The sequence below is a fragment of the Zingiber officinale genome, chromosome 4A (assembly GCF_018446385.1).
Source record: "Zingiber officinale cultivar Zhangliang chromosome 4A, Zo_v1.1, whole genome shotgun sequence".
Lineage (NCBI taxonomy): Eukaryota > Viridiplantae > Streptophyta > Magnoliopsida > Zingiberales > Zingiberaceae > Zingiber > Zingiber officinale.
In genome coordinates this window covers 97,686,985-97,706,414 of record NC_055992.1, presented here as the reverse complement: position 1 = coordinate 97,706,414, position 19,430 = coordinate 97,686,985, and the positions used below count along the sequence as shown (strand labels likewise).

The following is a 19,430-nucleotide window of genomic DNA, read 5'->3' as shown; positions in this document are numbered from 1 at the left end:
CAATACAAGTAAGTATAATAACCAAAAACCAAATGCTTTATTTATATAAAATATGATACAACAAGTCCATAATACAATCATCAAATGATTGACTCTAGGACTCTAGCTAATACCTTTTAATTATATATCATGAGTATCATTTCATATCAACACCCTCAATACCTAGCATTTCAAATGAAAAACAAATATTGACCTAAATTATGTAGTTATCTTTTTTTTCTTCATTCAATTTACCACTAACACTACACAATCATTTCGGTTAAAAATTGAAACATCAACTTGATTCGAGTAGTACACAAACAATGGATGATGATTAACTTGAGGCATAATTATGGTCATTATGGATCCAATTAAGTCACAATTGCGAGGTTTACGCAAACAGCAAATGGTACTTGAAACTTTAAATCGCCACAATAAAACTCAGTATGTGCCACTCAGTAAGAAAAGGATGAACCAACAGCAAATGCACGGCAGTGGCTTTTCGATGCACATCCACAATCAGAAGGGCCGGTACCGCATTGGCCTTCTGAACCTGGGCACCTTCCTGGAAGGAAGATCAAGGAGAAAAATTGAATATCATCTCGTCTACTTGCACAATAACAATGCAACACAGAGAGGAAGAAAAATGGGCTTACCCATAAGCATAAGGTGGAGGGAAATAAGGTGGCATGTAAGGCCTCCTCGTGGGATATCCCATGTAGGGGTTGAACCGCCGTGGATGGAACTGCTTCAGGCCTGGGACGTTAGTCCGCTTAGCGGCTACCTGCACATCGTTTGAACAAAGGGAAAACAGCCATTACATTAAATTGCATTTGAGTGCAACATCGTCGACAAGTGATCATTGGCTTTACTTTAATTTGACGGCCATGCAGCTCCGATTCGTTCAACTGCAGAGCTTCTTGAACAGCCTCGGTCTCCAGAAATTCGACATAGGCAAAACCCTTTGGCTGGCCAAATTTGTCCGTCAGGATGGTAACCCTGTTGACTGTGCCGCATGACTGGAAATGCTGCTGCACTTCTTCAGGCGTGCAGCCATAGTCCACCTGCAAATTTAAATGGAGGCTTTCAGATGAGTGGATTAACTTGAATGAAATTCTGGAAAGTTTTGTTATCACAATAATTCTTCCTAGATATTTCAAGAGAACCTCGAACTTAGAAGGGAACTTTTGCAGGACAATAGTTTTACTGTGTTCTTTTATCTTCATTTACTGCATCATTGATAGAACTTGTATACCAATCATCTTTGTGTTGATATCATCTTCCTTCTTAACTAATTTTCTCTTATATTTTAGCATCAAACACTATTTTTTTTTCTTTAATCTTTTTCTAGACATTCTAATCACTGCAGAACAAACTTTTCATATGCATGTGGAATTAAAGATCAATGTAGAGAATTTTAACCTATCCACAAAATGGAGGTGACCACGAGAAAGAAACAATTTATAGTACTTTTGTTTGCTAAGATATAACCGTACTCTGGAAATATGGCACATAATGAGATGTTTTCTTGCATACAGGAGTATATAGTGTGTAGACCAAAGCAACAAAGAAGTTTAAAAGGTCATGCGCAAGAGATCAAGGACCTCTCACCATATCGCGATGCAATAAGATGCTTTGAGAAACTCCAAGAATAAGTTGGCTCCAACATCTAAAGTTGCATATGCGCCATAATGGAATTAGGTAAGCTGACAAAATAGGTGTCTTCAAACTTCCACCTGCTTAGCTTTTATGTTAACATCAGGCTGTTAGCTATCTAGCCCATAGCCTATTGGATCTGCATTCATCTTGCCAAAATACCAAAAGGCCACTATGTCTTTCCTAGCTTCGAAATCGACATCAGTAGCTACTACTATCCTTTTTCTTTTCCAACCTTTCTTTTTTTCATTTTCAGTTCACTGTACTCTGCAAACCTATAATTTTCTTTTCTTTTACTCCTTCAATATTTTGCCTTCTTTTATTTCTTTTTTTTTTTTTTTTTTTTCATTTTATACTCTTTTTTCAATCAATCATGATATACAATCTTTCTGTTTTTTTTCCCACTACAAGGCTATCTACATAAGAGGTTCAGGCACCACAAAAAATAGGATATCAGATAACTCATAAACAGAATATTGGTACCTGCAACCATTGTTAAATGTACAGTTAAAGTATTAACTGAATTTGCCAAAAAATCATCACAATAAATTTATTGATGATTAAAACGAAAAAACAAATGGTGTTAGTAATTCTAGCACATTTAAAGCAACCTTCTTACAAATTCATAAGAAGAAATCGATACTGTAAGGTAAGATTACAAAAACATTTATAATAATAAAACTGTAGGAGTTAGAAAGCAGCTGCTTTTAAAATGTGTTAAAGATGTTTGAGCATCTAGCTCTATGGAGGATGGAGTAATATGAATACCCTATAAGAAAGTAGAGAGCCTTAATATCTCACGTGAATGAATGGCGACGTATAATTTTATAACTTTGGAAAAAGATTGTGCTAAATAACTCAGCTATGTGGGATGACTAGCACAGTTTGCTACAATCTAAACTGCTGGAACTTCCCAATGCTTTATATTGAAGGGATCATAATATGGATGAAGAACCAATCCCAGACAAATTTACCATTCTCAAGGATAGTCACTATTGTCATCACGAGTACATATTACCAACTTTCATCAAGGTATATCAAACAAATGAACTAGTAGTGCTGAGTCACAAATTCATCCACAATATAAGTTACTTGAACAAAAAAGATAAGTACATATCTACAACTGATATACCAAAAGGCTAAAATCACAGCATTATCTAGGCTAGCACAAAATAACCATTATGTGAGACTAAAAATTCTCTGGGCATAGCCATTATGTGAGGATTGTATTCAACTGATGATTCAAAAGCCTAAAAACACAAATTGTATTATCTAGGCTAGATAATAATAACCATTATGTGAGAATTGTATTGTCTAGGCTAGCGCATAATAACCATTATGTTTGAATTAGAAAGTCTTTGGACATGACGAAGGAACTTTGGAGCTTACATTTCCAACGTATATAGACCGAGCATCAACCTCCTCTTTACTTGCTTGACTTGTAGCTGCACCTTCAGAGTCTACAAATGAAAGAGATGGAGGAAATGACTATTATGTTTATGCATCTGAATGAGATGAGGTTAGGAAAAATCAATAATCTACTCGAAAAAATGAGAATTTTCTAAGATCATGCAAATGCACGGCCATCCCATTGTATATATTATAGTTCGGTATCGATTGCTTTGGTAGCAACAGAAATTTAGAAACTCTCCGGGAAATCAACAGATCTTTAGCTACAAAAACTCCTCTAGCATTAAAATTTTTGGTAAGTAGGAAAATGAATCGAATGAGATCTCTAGATTTTCCAGATTGAAGTTGGAGAAGAAAATAGAAGAAGACCTTGGGAGGCTCCCATCTCCTTCTCGACCTTGGTCTGCATCTCCCGCAGAGCAGCGGCCTCCTCCTCCATCTCCTTGAGCCGCTTCTTCATTTCGTCCAACTCCTGAAACGGGATCCGCAAAAGGGGATAAGAAATCGAGGAGACGATGACCAGAGAAGAGAAAGGAGTACCTTGATGTCAGTGTCCCCAGGATTAGACATATCTACGTCGGCGTCCATATCAGCCACGTCGGGGATCTCTCCTCCGTAGACCTCGTGCTCTTCCTCCTCCATCACCGCCGCGCCCCCCTTCCTCTCTTCTGTAGATCTATTCGGAATGAGATTCAAGTGTACGGTAGGCAGGAGGCTGCTGGTCCACGGAGTTTTACCCAATTCAATCTCTCAAATTACTGAACTACCCTCGGCGCGGATTGGCAGAAGCCATCCGAAAGGCCGCCCTCAGTAAATTTGTGACCTTTTAGTAGGAAACAAAAAATCCTGCTTCCTTCGCGTTGTGGGTTTTCTTTTTCTTTCCGCGTAGTGCGCGTAGCATTCGCGTCGAGCCAACGCGCCTATATATTATTCCATTCCCTCCGATCCACTACCATTGAACCGTCGTCGCTGCTTCCCTCAACCCCACGCGATCCGCCCATGGAGCCGCCGGCGATTAGGGATCGGCGCCCCGACGCCCTCGGCGACCTACGCGTCCTCCCAGATGAGATTCTATGCGACGTCCTCGATCTCCTCACGCCTCGCGATCTCGCTCGCTTGTCTTGCGTCAGCAGGTCTTCGTTATTCCCCACATTCCATTCGGGTTGCTTTCTCTATTTGCCGATTCTGATTGATAGTCAAAATGGAAAATTTCCGACTCGTTTTTCTTCTTTTTGGATGCTTGATTACTCGAAATTTGTGAGATAGAATTGTTAGAATGACAAGGATTGTAGAAGGGTTTCAATCTCATGATAAGCTTGCTTCTTTCACTGTGTTATCGATGTATCTTTGTGTGCGTGTGTGTGGTTTCCCATGATTCAGCAATGTCAGTTTGTGACCTTACAAAATATACACCATTGAATTGGAGGATTGGCTGGGATTGCCTTGCTTAATCGTGTGTCTTAATGTGAATCTAAGTTATCGATTGAGTTCATTGTCTTCTCTTTGTTTTCCATTTTTTAGCAACTTGCTGAAATGACTTGCCCTCGAACCTTATTTAGTGTAATGTACATACTCTGCAACGAGGAGCCACTGTGGATGAGTCAGTGTCTCAGAGACGGAGGTCAGCTTGAATTCAAAGACACTTGGAAGAAAACGACACTACACAGGTTAAGTCGTTTGGTTTTCTCAACTGTAACATTTCGTTCTTTCCTTAGTTTGAAAAATTCTGGGAATGAAGAAAGTCAGTATCTCTGTTTGCTGCCTAAGCACCACTGACCTGATTTGTTCTCATCATTGCTAATTCTTCAGAAAAAATCTGTGCACCAAAGTTGAAGTTTGTGAGAAACCTCTGCAGTTTGATGGTAATAGATATTTCTACTATATCTCTTATTGTATCTGAGCACTCTCTTATCAGAGAAATACTCATCCTGACTAAACATCGAGTTACATTTCTTTTTTTTTAGGATTCAACTCTTGGTTTTTATACAAGAGGTGGTATAGGTGCTTTACGACTCTGGATGCATTTACATTGGACAGTGGAGATATGGAAAGACATAAGAGTGTTACTATGGAGGAGTTTCATTCTGAATATGATTGTAAAAAGCCGGTAAGTTTTGCACTAGGCTTTCTCTTCTTTGTTTTTTTTAGTTGGCACCAGCTATTTAGCTTATGCCGACTAATCCTAGGGTGGCCGGCCAGCCCCGCAGAGGTTTCCTACTAGCCACCATGGTAATTCGGGAAGCACTTGCAGCAGACGACCCATCAGCCATCGTTCTTAGGTCAACCACCCATTAAGAGATAGTAATTCGCCAAAATTGAGACTCGATCCTTAGATATCTGGGAAACTGAGAAGGTGCTCTGCTGCTGCACCATTGCCCGGGGGCAAAAATTTTGGACCATTTCTTGATTTATGAGTGTGATTCTTGCACATGGACCATGCTAATCTTCTTGCACTAGGCTTTCTCAATTTTAGAACTTGTGGCTCACATTGAAAATTTTCAGCTTAATTATCATAATTATTGTCCTGTTTCTTTTAATCATGTTCTACTAGTAACATTTCTGTAGAATGTAGACACAGCTATTCTATTTTTTTCAGTTACTAAAGTTGGTTGAATCATGTGCAAAAAATTTAACATCATTTCGCTGCTGTCTAATTGGTATAAATTGTTAGTGGATAATGCTAAATCGTTGGTACATATTGTTAAGTGTTAATTGCTAAATCAAGTCCGAATTTTTGATGTAGTAATAAATCTAGAATGAACTTTCAATTTAATATATCTATGCATATACTTTAAATTTTGTGACAAATCTTGCATCTTGTTAGTTTGACACATAATGTAAATTTTTTTTACAACGCATTACATAATATTTTCATGAAATTTTAACCAATAAAAAAATACATTAATTAGTTGATTAAAAAAGATTTTTTAACGCTAATGATCAAAATAATCATCCAGTAATAAGTTAATTGCTGGAAAAAATTCAAAAATATTATGTTGGATAATATTCTAAATTTATTATAAAATTAAAAATACAAGTAGATTAATTAAAATTGAAAGGTCATTCTATATTCATTGAAATATCAAAAACTCATTCTAGATTTAACAATTATCCATATTATTAAAGCCTTGTGTCTAATATTAGGAGTACTTCTCGTCTCATGAAAGAGTGGACTAATCTTGAACAAGTTTGGATGTTTGAATACATTCTACATTAATAATGAACTTACCTATTCGGCTATTCATACTATCTTTTCAGGTTTTACTTACAGAATTAGCTAATACTTGGCCGGCAAGAACCAAATGGACTATTAAGCAGCTATCTTTAGATTATGGGGACATTACATTTAGGATATCTCAAAGGAGCTCTCAGAAGATCAAAATGAAGCTTAGGGATTATGTCTCTTACATGGAAGGCCAGCACGATGAGGATCCTCTCTACATTTTTGATGATAAGGTTATCTAATATTCCATTGGAAAGTTTGTAAATTATGTTGAGTCGAATTGCTAGTAACATTTGAATATTTCTTTGTCAGTTCGGAGAATCTGCTTCACCTCTCTTGGATGATTATAGTGTTCCATATTTGTTCCGTGAAGATTTTTTTGAAGTCTTAGACTTAGAAAAACGGCCTCCTTTTAGATGGCTAATTATTGGACCACAAAGGTCTGGTGCATCTTGGCATGTTGATCCAGCTTTGACCAGTGCTTGGAACACACTTCTTGTTGGGAGGAAGAGGTCACTTTATTCTTGGCTGTATTATAGTAATCTAGCTTAATGCCTGATTAACTGATCATTCAACTTTATGCTGCCTCAAGAATCAATTCATTATATCAAACAAATAGTCACATATGGAGATTTTCCTTTTCAGTTATACTTTTTAGGAGAGCATAGAAGGAAAAAATTGCATGCAGTTGCAAATTCAAACGAGTGTTAACTGAAACTTCTTTTGAATTGTTTTTAAGTATACCACTGCTCCACCTCCAGTAAAGAAAGCATATATCTATTTGGGGTTTGTTCTCTATGGTACCTCTCCCATGCTTATTTGTTTAGTTATTTGTTACATATTGCTGAAAGGTGTTTAACAAATATAGGCAATATCAAGAACTATAACATTTATATAAATCGATTACTAAAATTGTTGCACTTATAGCTAGGTACAAAAAGTGTATCAGTATGTGATCGACCTACTGTATTGTGCATAGTGCTTATGCAGTGAGGGCAATATGCAATCAACATTAAAAAATATTTTAAAATATTTATATTGATAAAAAAACTGACATATATACAATAAAGGATATTAATCAACGCACTTAATTTATACTTCACTTGGGAATATATATATGTCAATCTTACCAAGCAACACACGTGGAATATTAATCAACAATATTGAATATAGGATACACATTTAAGTAACATGCATATAACTATTTCTAAAGTATTCATCACTTACAAAAGAAGTGTTTGATTTAACACTCACAATTTACAAGTTTAGAAATAGGTAATTTAGGATTTTAAGTCATTTAATTAGTCTAAATCGATTCAAAGGTGGCTCGTATATAGTGCTTATGGCCTCTATGTGATTCCCCTCCAAATTTGCCTTGGCTGCTGCATACCTAGTATAGGCAAAAGCTTTTTAAAACTATAGTCATCAACTTCTTTATCCAAAATAGTAATCCGATAATGTATATTAATCAACACAATTTATATTTCACTTAGAAAAATACATATATGCCAAGCTTACCATGAAACACATGAAATATAACAAATAATATTGGTCAACAATATTAAATATAGGATATGCATTTAAGTAACTTGCATATAGTGAATTCCTAAAGTGTTGATCACTTGCAAATGTTTGAGTTAACACTAACAAGTTGTAAGTTTACAACTAGGGTAGGTAAGCCTTTTAAGTCATTTAATTAGTCTAAATCGATTCAAAAGTGGCCCACATATACAATATATCACCTCTATGTGATCCCCCTCCAAATTTGCCTAGGCGACGGCATATATAGTCTAGACAGAAGCTTTCCAAATCCATGATCATCAATTTATTTATCCAAAATAGTTATCAGCTTGTAGACGTGGCATGTCAAAGTAGCTTTATTTCACAATCGGATGTCACAGGTCTTCCTATTTACTATTGAGAATACCTTATGGATTAGTTGCACAAATTTTAAGTCATTTTAATTGTTAATTTGTAGTCCTATGTGTTATTTGGGTCAAATTGAATCACGAGCATATAACTTATACATATTATTGAGCATTTTGGATGACAAGTTAATAAATGACTATGAATATTATAATTGTTAAATATTGATGTACATAATTATCACAATTGTTGATTTTGATTGATATTTGTTATGCCTTGGAGCAATGGTAAAATTGTTGCTTTGTGACCCTTTTGCAAAAGTAGGTAAGGCTGCATACAATAGACTCTTCCCCGGCACCCGCCTTAGCGGGAGCTTCGTATGTCGAGTTGCCCTTTTTATGTGTTATTTGGGTCAAATTAAATCACGAGCATATAACTTATACATATTATTGAGCATTTTGGATGACAAGTTAATAAATGACTATGAATATTATAATTGTTAAATATTGATGTACATACTTACACAATTGTTGATTTTGGTTGATATTTGTTATGAAACTCAACTATTGAGGCATTCTTGAAAATTAGCTGTTCTTTTTTATGAAGTAGATCAGGATAAGTGATAGCCATATTTAACATCACCATTTTTATGCCACTGCAGCTGTGAATTTCTTTTTTTGTCCTCCAGTTGAACTGATATTGGCTAATGCAACTTTCTCTTTAGATGGGCATTGTATCCGCCTGGAAGAGTACCTGCAGGTGTGACTGTACATGTGAATGAAGAAGATGGTGATGTTAACATAGAGAGCCCATCATCCTTACAGGTAAGCATAATAATTGAAATATTAAACCAATATACAATAGGCATAATTTTTTTTATAAAGTACATTTCGCATTTTGTAGTGGTGGCTGGACATCTATCCTCAGCTTTCTGACCATGATAAGCCTATAGAGTGCACTCAATTGCCGGGCGAGACAATCTTTGTGCCAAGTGGTTGGTGGCATTGTGTGCTAAATTTAGAGACAACTATTGCTGTCACACAGAACTTTGTGAATAAATCAAATTTTGAGTTTGTATGTCTGGACATGACTCCTGGTCATTGTCATAAGGGTGTATGTCGCGCTGGATTGCTGGCTGTTGGAGAAAGTATTCCTGGAGATGCTAGAGATCATGAATTTTCTAAAATGAAGCTATTGGATGACTCAGACTTATTAAGAAAAGCGAAAAGGTTGAAAGGTTCTGATATTTTGACCAAACCATTTCAGCCTAATGCTCAATGGCATGCTGGAAATGTGCATGCACAGCCTCTTAGCATGACGCAGATGGAAAAATTTTCTTATGACATAAGCTTCTTATCTAAGTTTTTGGAGGAAAATAGGGATCACTACAATTCTGCTTGGAGTCCTGACAACTCTATTGGACAAAGGGAGATGCGGGAATGGTTGCGTAAGCTCTGGATCTCAAAACAAGATATAAGAGAATTGATATGGAAGGTACTAGTTGTTATGTAATTTTGGTACTGAAGTTTAACAATTTACACATTCAAGAAAATGACATTTTACTTTTTTGTAAATAAAGGAAGATGTTTTTATCAATTACATTTGATTTATAATTCTTGTGTTTTTAATTCTGGTTGCTTATAGGGAGCACAACTAGCTTTAAATATTGATAAGTGGTATGCATGTTTGGTTGAAGTTTGTGCATGCCATAATTTGCCTCCTCCTTTGGATGATGAGAAATTTCCTGTCGGCACGGGTAGCAATCCTGTAAGTGGCTTCTTCTGTATTCTCTTTAGAAGCATGTGCTAACTTAACAAACATTAAAGGAGTCGTTTGTTTTTATCTGTTGCTTGGAATTGGCTTTGTCTTGAAGATGTGTTATTATGTTACACTTTGGCCATAGCTAAGTCACTTTTTCATTTCTTTGTTAATTTATTGTTCTAGCAGGTTCTGCATTTAACATAGACTGTTCCATCTGCTTCTGTAGGTTTTTCTTGTTTCAGACTTTGTAATAAAAATCTACGTAGAAGGGAACCTTGATTCTTCTATCCATGGTCTTGGCACTGAGGTATCACTTGCTATGATTGCCATCTGCATTTCTTTTTAACTATGTAGTAGGATTCCCTCAACTGATGTTTTATGTGTTTTGCCAGCTTGAGTTCTACCATTTTCTTCGAAGTACTACTTCACCATTGAAAGATCATATTCCTGATGTTTTAGCAAGTGGTATTCTTGCCAATGAAAATGGCTTCCTCAGAATATATCCATGGGATGGAAAAGAAATACCAAATGTGATTGCCAATTGCAAACTTATTGGAGATTGCATGACAAATTCTTTTCCATTTGGTATATGGAGCAAGATAAAAACTGAACTTACTGATCAAGTAACCAGTGAGCCCAGAAATATATGGCCTTACATAGTGACAAAACGATGCAAAGGGGACATTTTTGCTAATTTGTGAGTTGAATTTCTCAGTACTTATTTTCAATAGTTGATCACTCTATTTACTTGCCTGCACAATCACCTGAATATGATTTCTCTCTTTCGCAGACGGGAAGGACTCTCTATGAATGATGCTTTACATCTGGCTTCATTTTTGGGAAATCAACTACGAAACCTTCACAGCTTACCCTTACCTGAGTTCTGCGAAAACTACAGATTATCGATCAAAAATGATTCTTTACAGGCGGTTCATAGTGAGATTAATATTCCTGTAGCCTGGGAACTAATTATCATGACTCTGAATAGAAGAAGAAGGGATGTTCGAAAACGTTTAAGTGTGTGGTGAGTGCTTGATGTTAAAACAGTGTGAATGGCATGCCTATTAGGTTAGGTTTATCCTTGTGATTCATTTTACCATTTGAAAGTTTAGATGCATGTAGAATTATGTTATTTCGTACTGCTACATGAAGACCAAATCGCATGGATCAGTTAGCATAATTATCAAAATGCTTAGAAATGCTTTCCATTGAGATGCCAGCATGAACTCCTGCAGACATTGAGATTTCCCCATCTTAGTCTACATCTTAGATGGTGCTTATAAAGACAATTCATTCTTGATTGTACTACTACTGCAGATGTTGGGATTTCCCCATCTTAGCTAGTGCCTATAAAGATCATAGTTCATTCTTGATTGTACTACCAATTTCATGATAGTGGCTCCAATCCTTGTAAGGATGGTAACATATATAAACAATCCGGTAAATATTAATAAATACAATTCATAAGATGTTACTGAAAAAAGGAAAATGAAGAATGAAAATAAGGATATTTTTATTACATTTATATATTTTTGTGTCCGCATTAATTTTCCACATGGAATTATGGGATTGATGTAGCCAATTTGAAGTTGGAAGGGACAAATGAAAATACTGACAAATACCAAGGGAGAATATGTGGTTTATTAGGTTCATATCCTCTGGTCCACAATCTCTGGTCCTCTTCTGGTCCTTTTCGCAATTTGCACGTCGGATGACGATCAGAATCTTGCCAAAATTGGCTGCAATCTCCCTTGGGGGTTCACCTTCCCACCCAGATTGTAGTTTGGGTCAAGGCAAGCGACGGTGGGCGGGCCGCCCCCTGCTCGATGCCATATAGTCCGCCCACCATTAGCGGCCTCGGACCGCCTACCTCGACCCAAACTACAACCTAAGTGGGAAGGTGAACCCAGGGGAGGTTGCAGCCAATTTTGGCCGGATTCTGGCCGCGATCCCACGTGCAAATTGCGGAAGCGACTAGGGACTGCAGGCCAGAGGATCTGAACAAGTGGTTTATCCAGTATAAAGTGTCTTAATTCCTTAGGGATGTTTTAGATATTTTAGAAGTCTTCTTTACCTAATAGAAATCATCTTCTTCCCTTTGCTCTAATGGAATGTTTAGTGAATTTTTCAGTTATTTTCACATTCCATATCCTAAAGTTGACTAGGCATCCTTAATCCAGTCACTCAATTTGTTGTTCGTTTCCTCCACTAGACTATTCTAGCTATTACACCTTTTACATAATGTCCAAGTTAATAGACTAATATAGAAAATTAGTGTCAAGATCAATTTTGTGATTGTTATATAATTTTCACAGGGGTGATCCTATTCCAAGGCATCTGATAGAGAAGGCTGATGCATACCTTCCCAATGACCTCAGAATGTTGCTTGATTTCATAAAGGTGATACTTGGATTCTCATATTTTCCAATGTTTCTTTAGAATATCTGTTTACTAGTATTCATTTTTAACTAGAATATCTTGTTGGTTAAAGCAGGACGATAATGGCTTATATACAGTCAGTACTCCTACTTGGATACACTCAGATATAATGGATGATAACATTCTCATGGAATACTGTCAGCCTATTCCTAGTTTTGGGCATCCTTCATGTTCACCTTCAACGGCTAATGGGGAATTAATTGCTCTTGATGCAGAGCAAAATATATCGAAGTTGCAGGCCACTCACATTATTGATTTCAGTGATCTGTCAATAGGTAGGTAACTGCTCGTATCAGTTGCACCAAAAACAATGTTATTTTTCAAGTTTGTTACCAATCCTTTTGAGCATTAGAAAGTTGATATTTGACTCTTGGATTAACATTGAAAATAGAGGTATTGGGAAATATTTAAAAATTAGTATATTAAGGAAGTTATATCATAATAAATTAGAGACATTCATGTATAAGTGATTGTCAGTAGTGTTTAAAATCTGTGAAACTTTTTCACTCTGGTCAAGTGGAAGAAAATAAGTTTCAGTATCTTTATCATATTTGTTGGCGAGAAAGGATATCTGGGGTGTTATCTGCATGTGAAAGAGCATTCTCTGCTCGTAAACATAATTAAACGTGGATGCAAATGTAGCAAATTTATGTGATGTATGACAATTTATGAAAACTTAAATAATAAACATGCCATTTTTTTAATACCACCATTGACCTCTTATGTGTTTCTTTTCAACTGGCCTGTTTTTTAGTTTTCTTTTTGCTGGAGCTCTATATCTATTTTTTTAACTTATATTTGATGCATTTTATATTCCATATTTTCAGGATGCTTTCTGGTTCAGAATATCTTAGGTGTAAATATTATTATTCCTCTTATTGTAATCTATCCTGCTTTGTACTAACACTCTTCCTCAAAAGGCGTGGCAAGCTTCCTGTGACTTTAGCATTATCAATATATTATTTCATATTTTTCTTTAATGCAAACATTATGGAACACAATAAAATGCAGATATTTGACTTCGGCATAATCAATTGGTTGAACAGACAGCAGTATATACATACATGAGTGAGCATAAACGCAAGTAGTAAATTAAGATCATTGAAATTTAGGTTCATTTCTGACCATGAATTGTATAACTATTTACTAGTGTACATTTTATTCTTCCTATGAGAAACAGTTTTTTGGGTGTGTTTTTTAAATCAGTAGAAAACTGATATTGTGCTATTTGTTGTTCAGGTGATCCTTTATACGACTTGATTCCAATATACCTCGATGTTTTCAGAGGAGAACTAGTTTTGTTTAAACAATTTCTGGAAAGTTATGGACTTCCCCTATCAAAGGCATCAATGAATGGTTGGCTCCCTTGCACGGTATCTGAGAATCTGGAGAGATATAAAAGAACATCCTATCGTACCATGTATGTAAGCATGAAACTTGTAGATTATGTTTCTCTACTCGTATTTTTTACATTTTGGTCTCATTGTCACAACTGTTTATATTGTTCATCAACAAGAGGGCAGCAATTAAATTCAGAAAATGCTTCAAATAGAATTGGGTCTAACTGAAACCACCAAGTTTCAATGAGTTGGTTTAGGATGGAAAATAGTCAGTTGCCATTGTCAGTCACTTAAATATAAGTCATCTAGATTCAATATCAGTATCACACTCAGGAATGTAAACTTAATCAGTCATCAAACTGCTTCACTACAGCCAGTTGAATAATTTTTCAGTATCTTACATCTTTTGTTTGATTTTTTTTTTTTATGAAAAGGTAAATCTATATCATCAAAAACTACACAACCATACAATAACAACCAAGGATCGCCTCTCATGTCATGTCTTACAAATGTCAGATCTGAAAAGGGAACTAAGGTATGACGTACATGTGCTCACAGGTGCCATCACTCTCTCTATGTATCATCCTTCGGTCAACTACTCATCTGTCATTTGGGACATGGGAGATCAAGTATCAACCCAAAGCTATCGTCACTATCAAAACATTCGCCTCCTGTAGGTGCCTCTATCTGCATGTAGCCCACCATCATCTCTGTCAATCTCCATCCTCTAGGGGCTCGGCTCCTCTAATCTCCAGTGCAGTGTAACTAAAAATATGTGGATATGCTAATAGCCCGTTGTCAGCCTCAGTCCTAGTCTTCATCTGCTTACAACATCATCTAGAGCCTCATCATCCAACTTGTACGTGCCACCATCCCCTAGTCACTTTTAGCAAGTGATCAGCTATTAACGGATTTGGTGTGTCTTTACTGTGAGTCATTTGCTACGGACTAAATAGATCTTTCAGGTGGATATTCACCCTCTTAGGCTTTTTGGCAAAACTCCAACCATAAACAGATTTGGAATGTCTTTACCGTTAGGCGTTTGTTGCGGACTAGATAGATCATCCAAGGTGGATCTATTCACCTATACATTCTCACCAATAGTGTATATGCTCTCACCCATAAGACAATCCCACAATGCACTCTCTCTCGAACACGGTGGAAGCTTCCACTTCTCACCGGCTCGAGATGTACATACTCACATATGCTCTCACTCACCAACCCAAGATGTACACAATCTCACTTCGATGTTTGCACAACTCCCAAAAATGTGTTCACCTAAAGCTAATGAAGCTCCATCCATACTGACGAGATGCCCCCGGAAGAACACTGCATCCAAATCAGTCCTCTCCTCAAGATGTCTTCATGTGTCTAAATCCATGTGTATAAAGAGTCTACATGTATCTAAGGGGTATCTCTCATAGGCCGTATTGTTGTCCACCTCATCGAAGTGTTAGCTGGTGGTCTACTACTTTATATGAATCCATGTCTCATAATCCTCCAAATTAGGTACTAAACAAGGTTTTTTTTTTTTGACCATGGCAGTTACTTGGACTTGACACGACGCTAGCCCTCAATAATGTCCCTAGTTCCATACAATGTGTAACAAAAAATATATGCCCTCCAGACCCCTATGTGAGGTAACAAAAATGTCTACTCCAACCTAGGGCAACTACTCATGTTTATCCACACGCCAGCCGAGTAGGTGACCGAGGTCTAGTAGACCACTTGAACACGACAAAGCTCCATGCGTATGCAGGATGCAATCTCCCAAAATCGTCTAGGGGTTGAAACTGAGGCCTAACTATATACATGTTCTCTATCAACTCTAAGATGCATGCTCGTTGTCTATATGACTGCTACCAAAATGTACCTCTCATTCATGGCCCGACCAAAAATGTATGCCCTCACAATCCTAGTTAACTTATATGTGTAGTAGAGTTCAAGCTCCCAAGCGGAGGAATGAATGTGTAAAAGTATGATGAGTTTGTAATGGGGTAATAACAAAAAAACTGCATGTCCGCAAAATATGTCAACCTTGCCTAAGTGCCTGATCTGAGTATACGTCAAGCGTCCTGTTAACATGGATCTGTATCTTCTTGAAAACTTCCCATTGAAATGCATCCCCTCAAACATACTGTTGTTCTTTTCCCTTCGAACATGATGCACGAGTGCTGACATGGCTAGGTGGCATGCCCTCATCAGTGTGGAAATCCCCCGACACTGGAGCCTGAATGTCTGCAGCATGCACCAGTATGTACCCATCTCAAGTCGCATTTGTAGCCATGCTCTGATCCTCCCCCAAAGTTGGTTGATCGTCCCACATCGAAAGGACACATGGTCAAGTATCTCCTCCTCCTTCTGGCAAAAAGTACATCACCTATCCTCCAAATACTCTTGTCTAGTTCGTGCAGGGAGCCTCCCATGCGCTAATAGTCATAGTGTGAAAGTGTGGCTTGGTTGAATGTATTTCTACCAAATTATCTTTACCCATGGTTTCCTAGGTCTAGCTTTTCTAAAATATAGGCCCTCGAAACACCCCCCCTTTCTCTGACTAAACCAAACAACTAGGGTTTGTCTTGTAGTCTCTCTGGGCTGCTTGCAGCTATCAGAATACTATCTCTAATGTACTATCTCTAATGTGTAGCACATTCTTAATGAGTGGGGGAGTCTGTACGCTTAATTTACATCTCTCATGTCTCCACTTGCTCTGAATATGTGTGGTGTACCCATCGTAACCATAGTGAGTGTTGCTTGTCCATTATACGCCATAGAACCTTTGCCAACAACGCAAGGTTCCATGCCTTCAAGTCCCTCAAGCCAAGATCACTTTCTTTTCTTCGGCCTACATAATTCTGACCGTCTTATGTTTTATTTAACTTCACCTGATTAGCATAGATTGCACATGAAACCCGCTTTCCATTCTCTGTGATAATTACTTGTGATCGATTCGAGTACATCTCACCATGTTGGTTAAACATAGTTGAACTAATGCATAAAGTTCAAACTAGTTAATCCTTCTTTTTTTTCTCTTTGAAAAAATGGAATCAGCTAGTTGCATAATCAGATTAGTGAATTAGATAATCTAAGTCAGTTCGTGATACCAAGCTATTCATACACTTCAATATTATCTAGTTAAATGATCAAGTTAACAATAATCAAACTGTATATGGTATTAATGATTTCTGATGCATGTTATTGTTGCTTTCAAGTTTCAACCAAGAATCCATTAAGTTATTCGGTCTAATCATTGTGTCATCAGTTATTATGGTTTTGCCTTTTATTTTCAGGTGCTATTGCATTTTACATGATGAGAATGTTCTAGGAGCCATTTTCAGTATGTGGAAAGAATTGAGGACTGCGGAGACTTGGGAGGAAGTGGAAGAGACCGTTTGGGGTGAACTAAACAAATACCAATGCCCTCGTTGAAACAAGAATTGCTGCCAATTATACCACTGAATTAACAATTATGATAGATTCTAACTAACCACAGGAATCGATACTTTGACTGCGCTACCAGTATTAGATCATGGTTTGTATATTATTCTTTTTGTGAAATCTCTTATTTGATTGTTAGGCATTGTGAGGAGCATAATTTCCTAAAAAAATAAAATTCGCAATTATCTTTGATATGAACATTTATGTATTGTATTTATTTTGTTTCCAGGTAGATATATTTCATATATGGATCATTTTTTAAAAAATATATATTTAGGCGGCCATGACTAAAATTGTCTTACCACTTGTGAAACCAGAGCGCATAGAAAAGTCAATTCAAGCATGACGAGTCAAAGTGGAACGGCTATAACGCTAAACTCAAAGACAAATAAAAAACAGCGTCTCTGTTTTTTAGAAGGGCGTCTCTTTCAATTTTTTTTTTCTATAAAAACGGCATTCCACTCCATCGACTCTCGTTAAAATACTACTATTATTATTATTATTATTATTATTATTATTTTTAATGTACACATTAAATTATGAATCGGCTGATATATTTTATTTAATAGTTATAATTACTGTAATATAGACTTATATTATTTAATAATATTTATTTTATAGAAATTAGAAACGGTAATTATTATAAACACAGATAGTAATTATTAAATTATAACTATTATAATATATAGTAGTTATAAAATTATAATTATTATAACTATGGTCCCTTTGAGGTCGGTAAGAGAGGGTGAATTATCCTAAAAAAATGAACACCCTTCTTGATCTTTACAACTTGATTAAAACTAATATTTACATAAAAAGAATTAAGAAAATAATTAAAGAGAAAAAAAGGTACCGAGGTTTACTTGGTTTGCAATCAGCGGATTGCTAATCCAAGATGTTGAAAGCTCACTAAAAATCTCCTTTGGGCGAAGTGGCCTCTTACAGTAGTTAAAGCTCACAATTACAAAAGTAAAATCAAATGGAATTGTTTACAAGTATTATATTTAACTTCTGGGATTAGGGCTATATTTATAATTCTGATCGGGGCGCCTGGAAGGGTTTCAGGCATTTGGACGTGGATAAAATTTTATCCAAGTCGCAACGGATCGTGACACATTAAGTTTCGATAAAATTTCTAGTCTGAGTGCCCGGAAGGATTTTGGGCACTCAGACAATGTCGATACTCCCCCGCTAGGAGAGGTGCCTGGGGGCACCTAGGTGATCCGAGCACCCAGACCAAAGTCAACATCTAGTTGACTTTTCGTCTGGGTCTTTTGCTCCGGCTCCGCTCGCTAGGGCTCACCATGTTGGCATAGTGTCGGTTAAAAAAAAACAAAACCTTTTTTTGTTTTCCAACTAAAATTAGTAGCACTATCACAATAATTATAAACTCAAATGAACAACTAATACAATTAAAAGAGGCTAACATGTTTAACTTGGTTACAGCCAAGGCAGTTATTAATCCAAGGCGGTTGCAAAGCTCTACTAGAAATTTCTCTTTCGTATAGGTCTAAATACCTCTTACAATTTATGAAAACCTCATAAAAGACTAGAAAATTGATTACAGCAGCTGTTATTTTATTTCCTAGCTCTAGGGGATTTTTTATAGCTCCTGGAAATTCTATCCATAGCTTGAGGGCGCCTCCAAGGTGGATGGAGGGCGCCTCCAGCAAGGCAGTAGCGGATAAAGCTTTATCCGCTGCCAACGGCTACTTTGGCCAAGTCGAGGGCGCCCTCCATAGGCATGGAGGATGCCTCCCTTGCTTATAGAGTGTGCCCTCCATGCTTATGGAGGGCGCCCTCCACCTGAAGATGGCGGAGGCACATGTGGCGCCTCGGAGGCGTCTTTAACCTCTATTGAGGGCGCTTTCAGCAGGTTTGCTCAGCTCCTTTCGCTCTCCTGCTGCTCCGATCGCCTGGGTGATTGCAACCAACCGAAATAGAGCTCACCCGAACCCAATTTCTGGTCTTCTTCTCGAGCAGGCTTCTGTTCCGGCTTCTCGTCCCTCGAACGTCGCATACGTTCTTCTCGTCCACCGGCGTACTCTTCTGCAGCCCTTTCGTCCCTCGGATGCACTATGCTCGTCGGCTCCCTTCCTGTGTCATCCTTCTCGCTAGCTGCGTTTTTTGCTCAACTTCATGTGCTTTTAAGCTCCTGCACACTTAGACACATGAATCAAAACCAAACAGGATCTAACCTAACTTGGTTGATCACATCAAAACAATCACGAGGTCCAACAATCTTCCCCTTTTTGATGTGCATCAAATCAAATTCAAGTTAGGGTAATAACAAACAAGTAGTAATAAAAGAATTTGTA

At 37.1% G+C, this 19,430-nt stretch overlaps 2 protein-coding genes across 3 annotated transcripts; one reads left to right on the top strand and one right to left on the bottom strand.

Moving 5' to 3' along the window:
- Positions 1–307: 307 nt before the first annotated feature.
- LOC121970290 (polyadenylate-binding protein 3-like) lies at positions 308–3,833 on the bottom strand. Of its 2 annotated transcripts, none has more exons than XM_042520896.1 (6): positions 3,586–3,833; positions 3,415–3,517; positions 3,025–3,095; positions 852–1,043; positions 636–763; positions 308–544 (listed from the first exon to the last, which is right to left on the bottom strand). In XM_042520896.1, exons 1-6 carry the CDS (start codon positions 3,685–3,687, stop codon positions 499–501), a joined length of 642 nt encoding a protein of 213 aa, XP_042376830.1. In that variant the 5' UTR covers positions 3,688–3,833; the 3' UTR covers positions 308–498. The 2 variants fall into 2 exon arrangements, with proteins under 2 accessions (XP_042376830.1, XP_042376831.1); XM_042520897.1 differs by lacking the exon at positions 3,586–3,833 and adding an exon at positions 1,591–2,118 and having other exon boundaries at positions 3,415–3,486.
- Positions 3,834–3,954: 121 nt separating this feature from the next.
- LOC121970288 (F-box protein At1g78280-like) lies at positions 3,955–17,306 on the top strand. The gene is made up of 16 exons (XM_042520895.1): positions 3,955–4,178; positions 4,605–4,712; positions 4,855–4,907; positions 5,010–5,152; positions 6,304–6,501; positions 6,581–6,780; positions 8,859–8,958; positions 9,038–9,628; positions 9,779–9,901; positions 10,122–10,202; positions 10,288–10,592; positions 10,686–10,919; positions 12,211–12,295; positions 12,390–12,609; positions 13,574–13,754; positions 16,965–17,306. Exons 1-16 carry the CDS (start codon positions 4,045–4,047, stop codon positions 17,101–17,103), a joined length of 2,895 nt encoding a protein of 964 aa, XP_042376829.1. The 5' UTR covers positions 3,955–4,044; the 3' UTR covers positions 17,104–17,306.
- Positions 17,307–19,430: the final 2,124 nt, after the last annotated feature.

What these genes read in the sequence shown, in the direction of transcription:
- LOC121970288 (XM_042520895.1), top strand. Translation starts at nt 4,045, where the DNA reads ATGGAGCCGCCGGCGATTAGGGATCGGCGCCCCGACGCCCTCGGCGAC. An exon ending in CGCTTGTCTTGCGTCAGCAG is followed by an intron (nt 4,179 to 4,604) that starts GTCTTCGTTATT and finishes AACCTTATTTAG; the next exon opens with TGTAATGTACATACTCTGCA. An exon ending in GGGGACATTTTTGCTAATTT is followed by an intron (nt 10,593 to 10,685) that starts GTGAGTTGAATT and finishes TCTCTTTCGCAG; the next exon opens with ACGGGAAGGACTCTCTATGA.
- LOC121970290 (XM_042520896.1), bottom strand. Translation starts at nt 3,687, where the DNA reads ATGGAGGAGGAAGAGCACGAGGTCTACGGAGGAGAGATCCCCGACGTG. An exon ending in GGTCTATATACGTTGGAAAT is followed by an intron (nt 1,044 to 3,024) that starts GTAAGCTCCAAA and finishes TTAAATTTGCAG; the next exon opens with GTGGACTATGGCTGCACGCC. An exon ending in CCTCCACCTTATGCTTATGG is followed by an intron (nt 545 to 635) that starts GTAAGCCCATTT and finishes TCTTCCTTCCAG; the next exon opens with GAAGGTGCCCAGGTTCAGAA.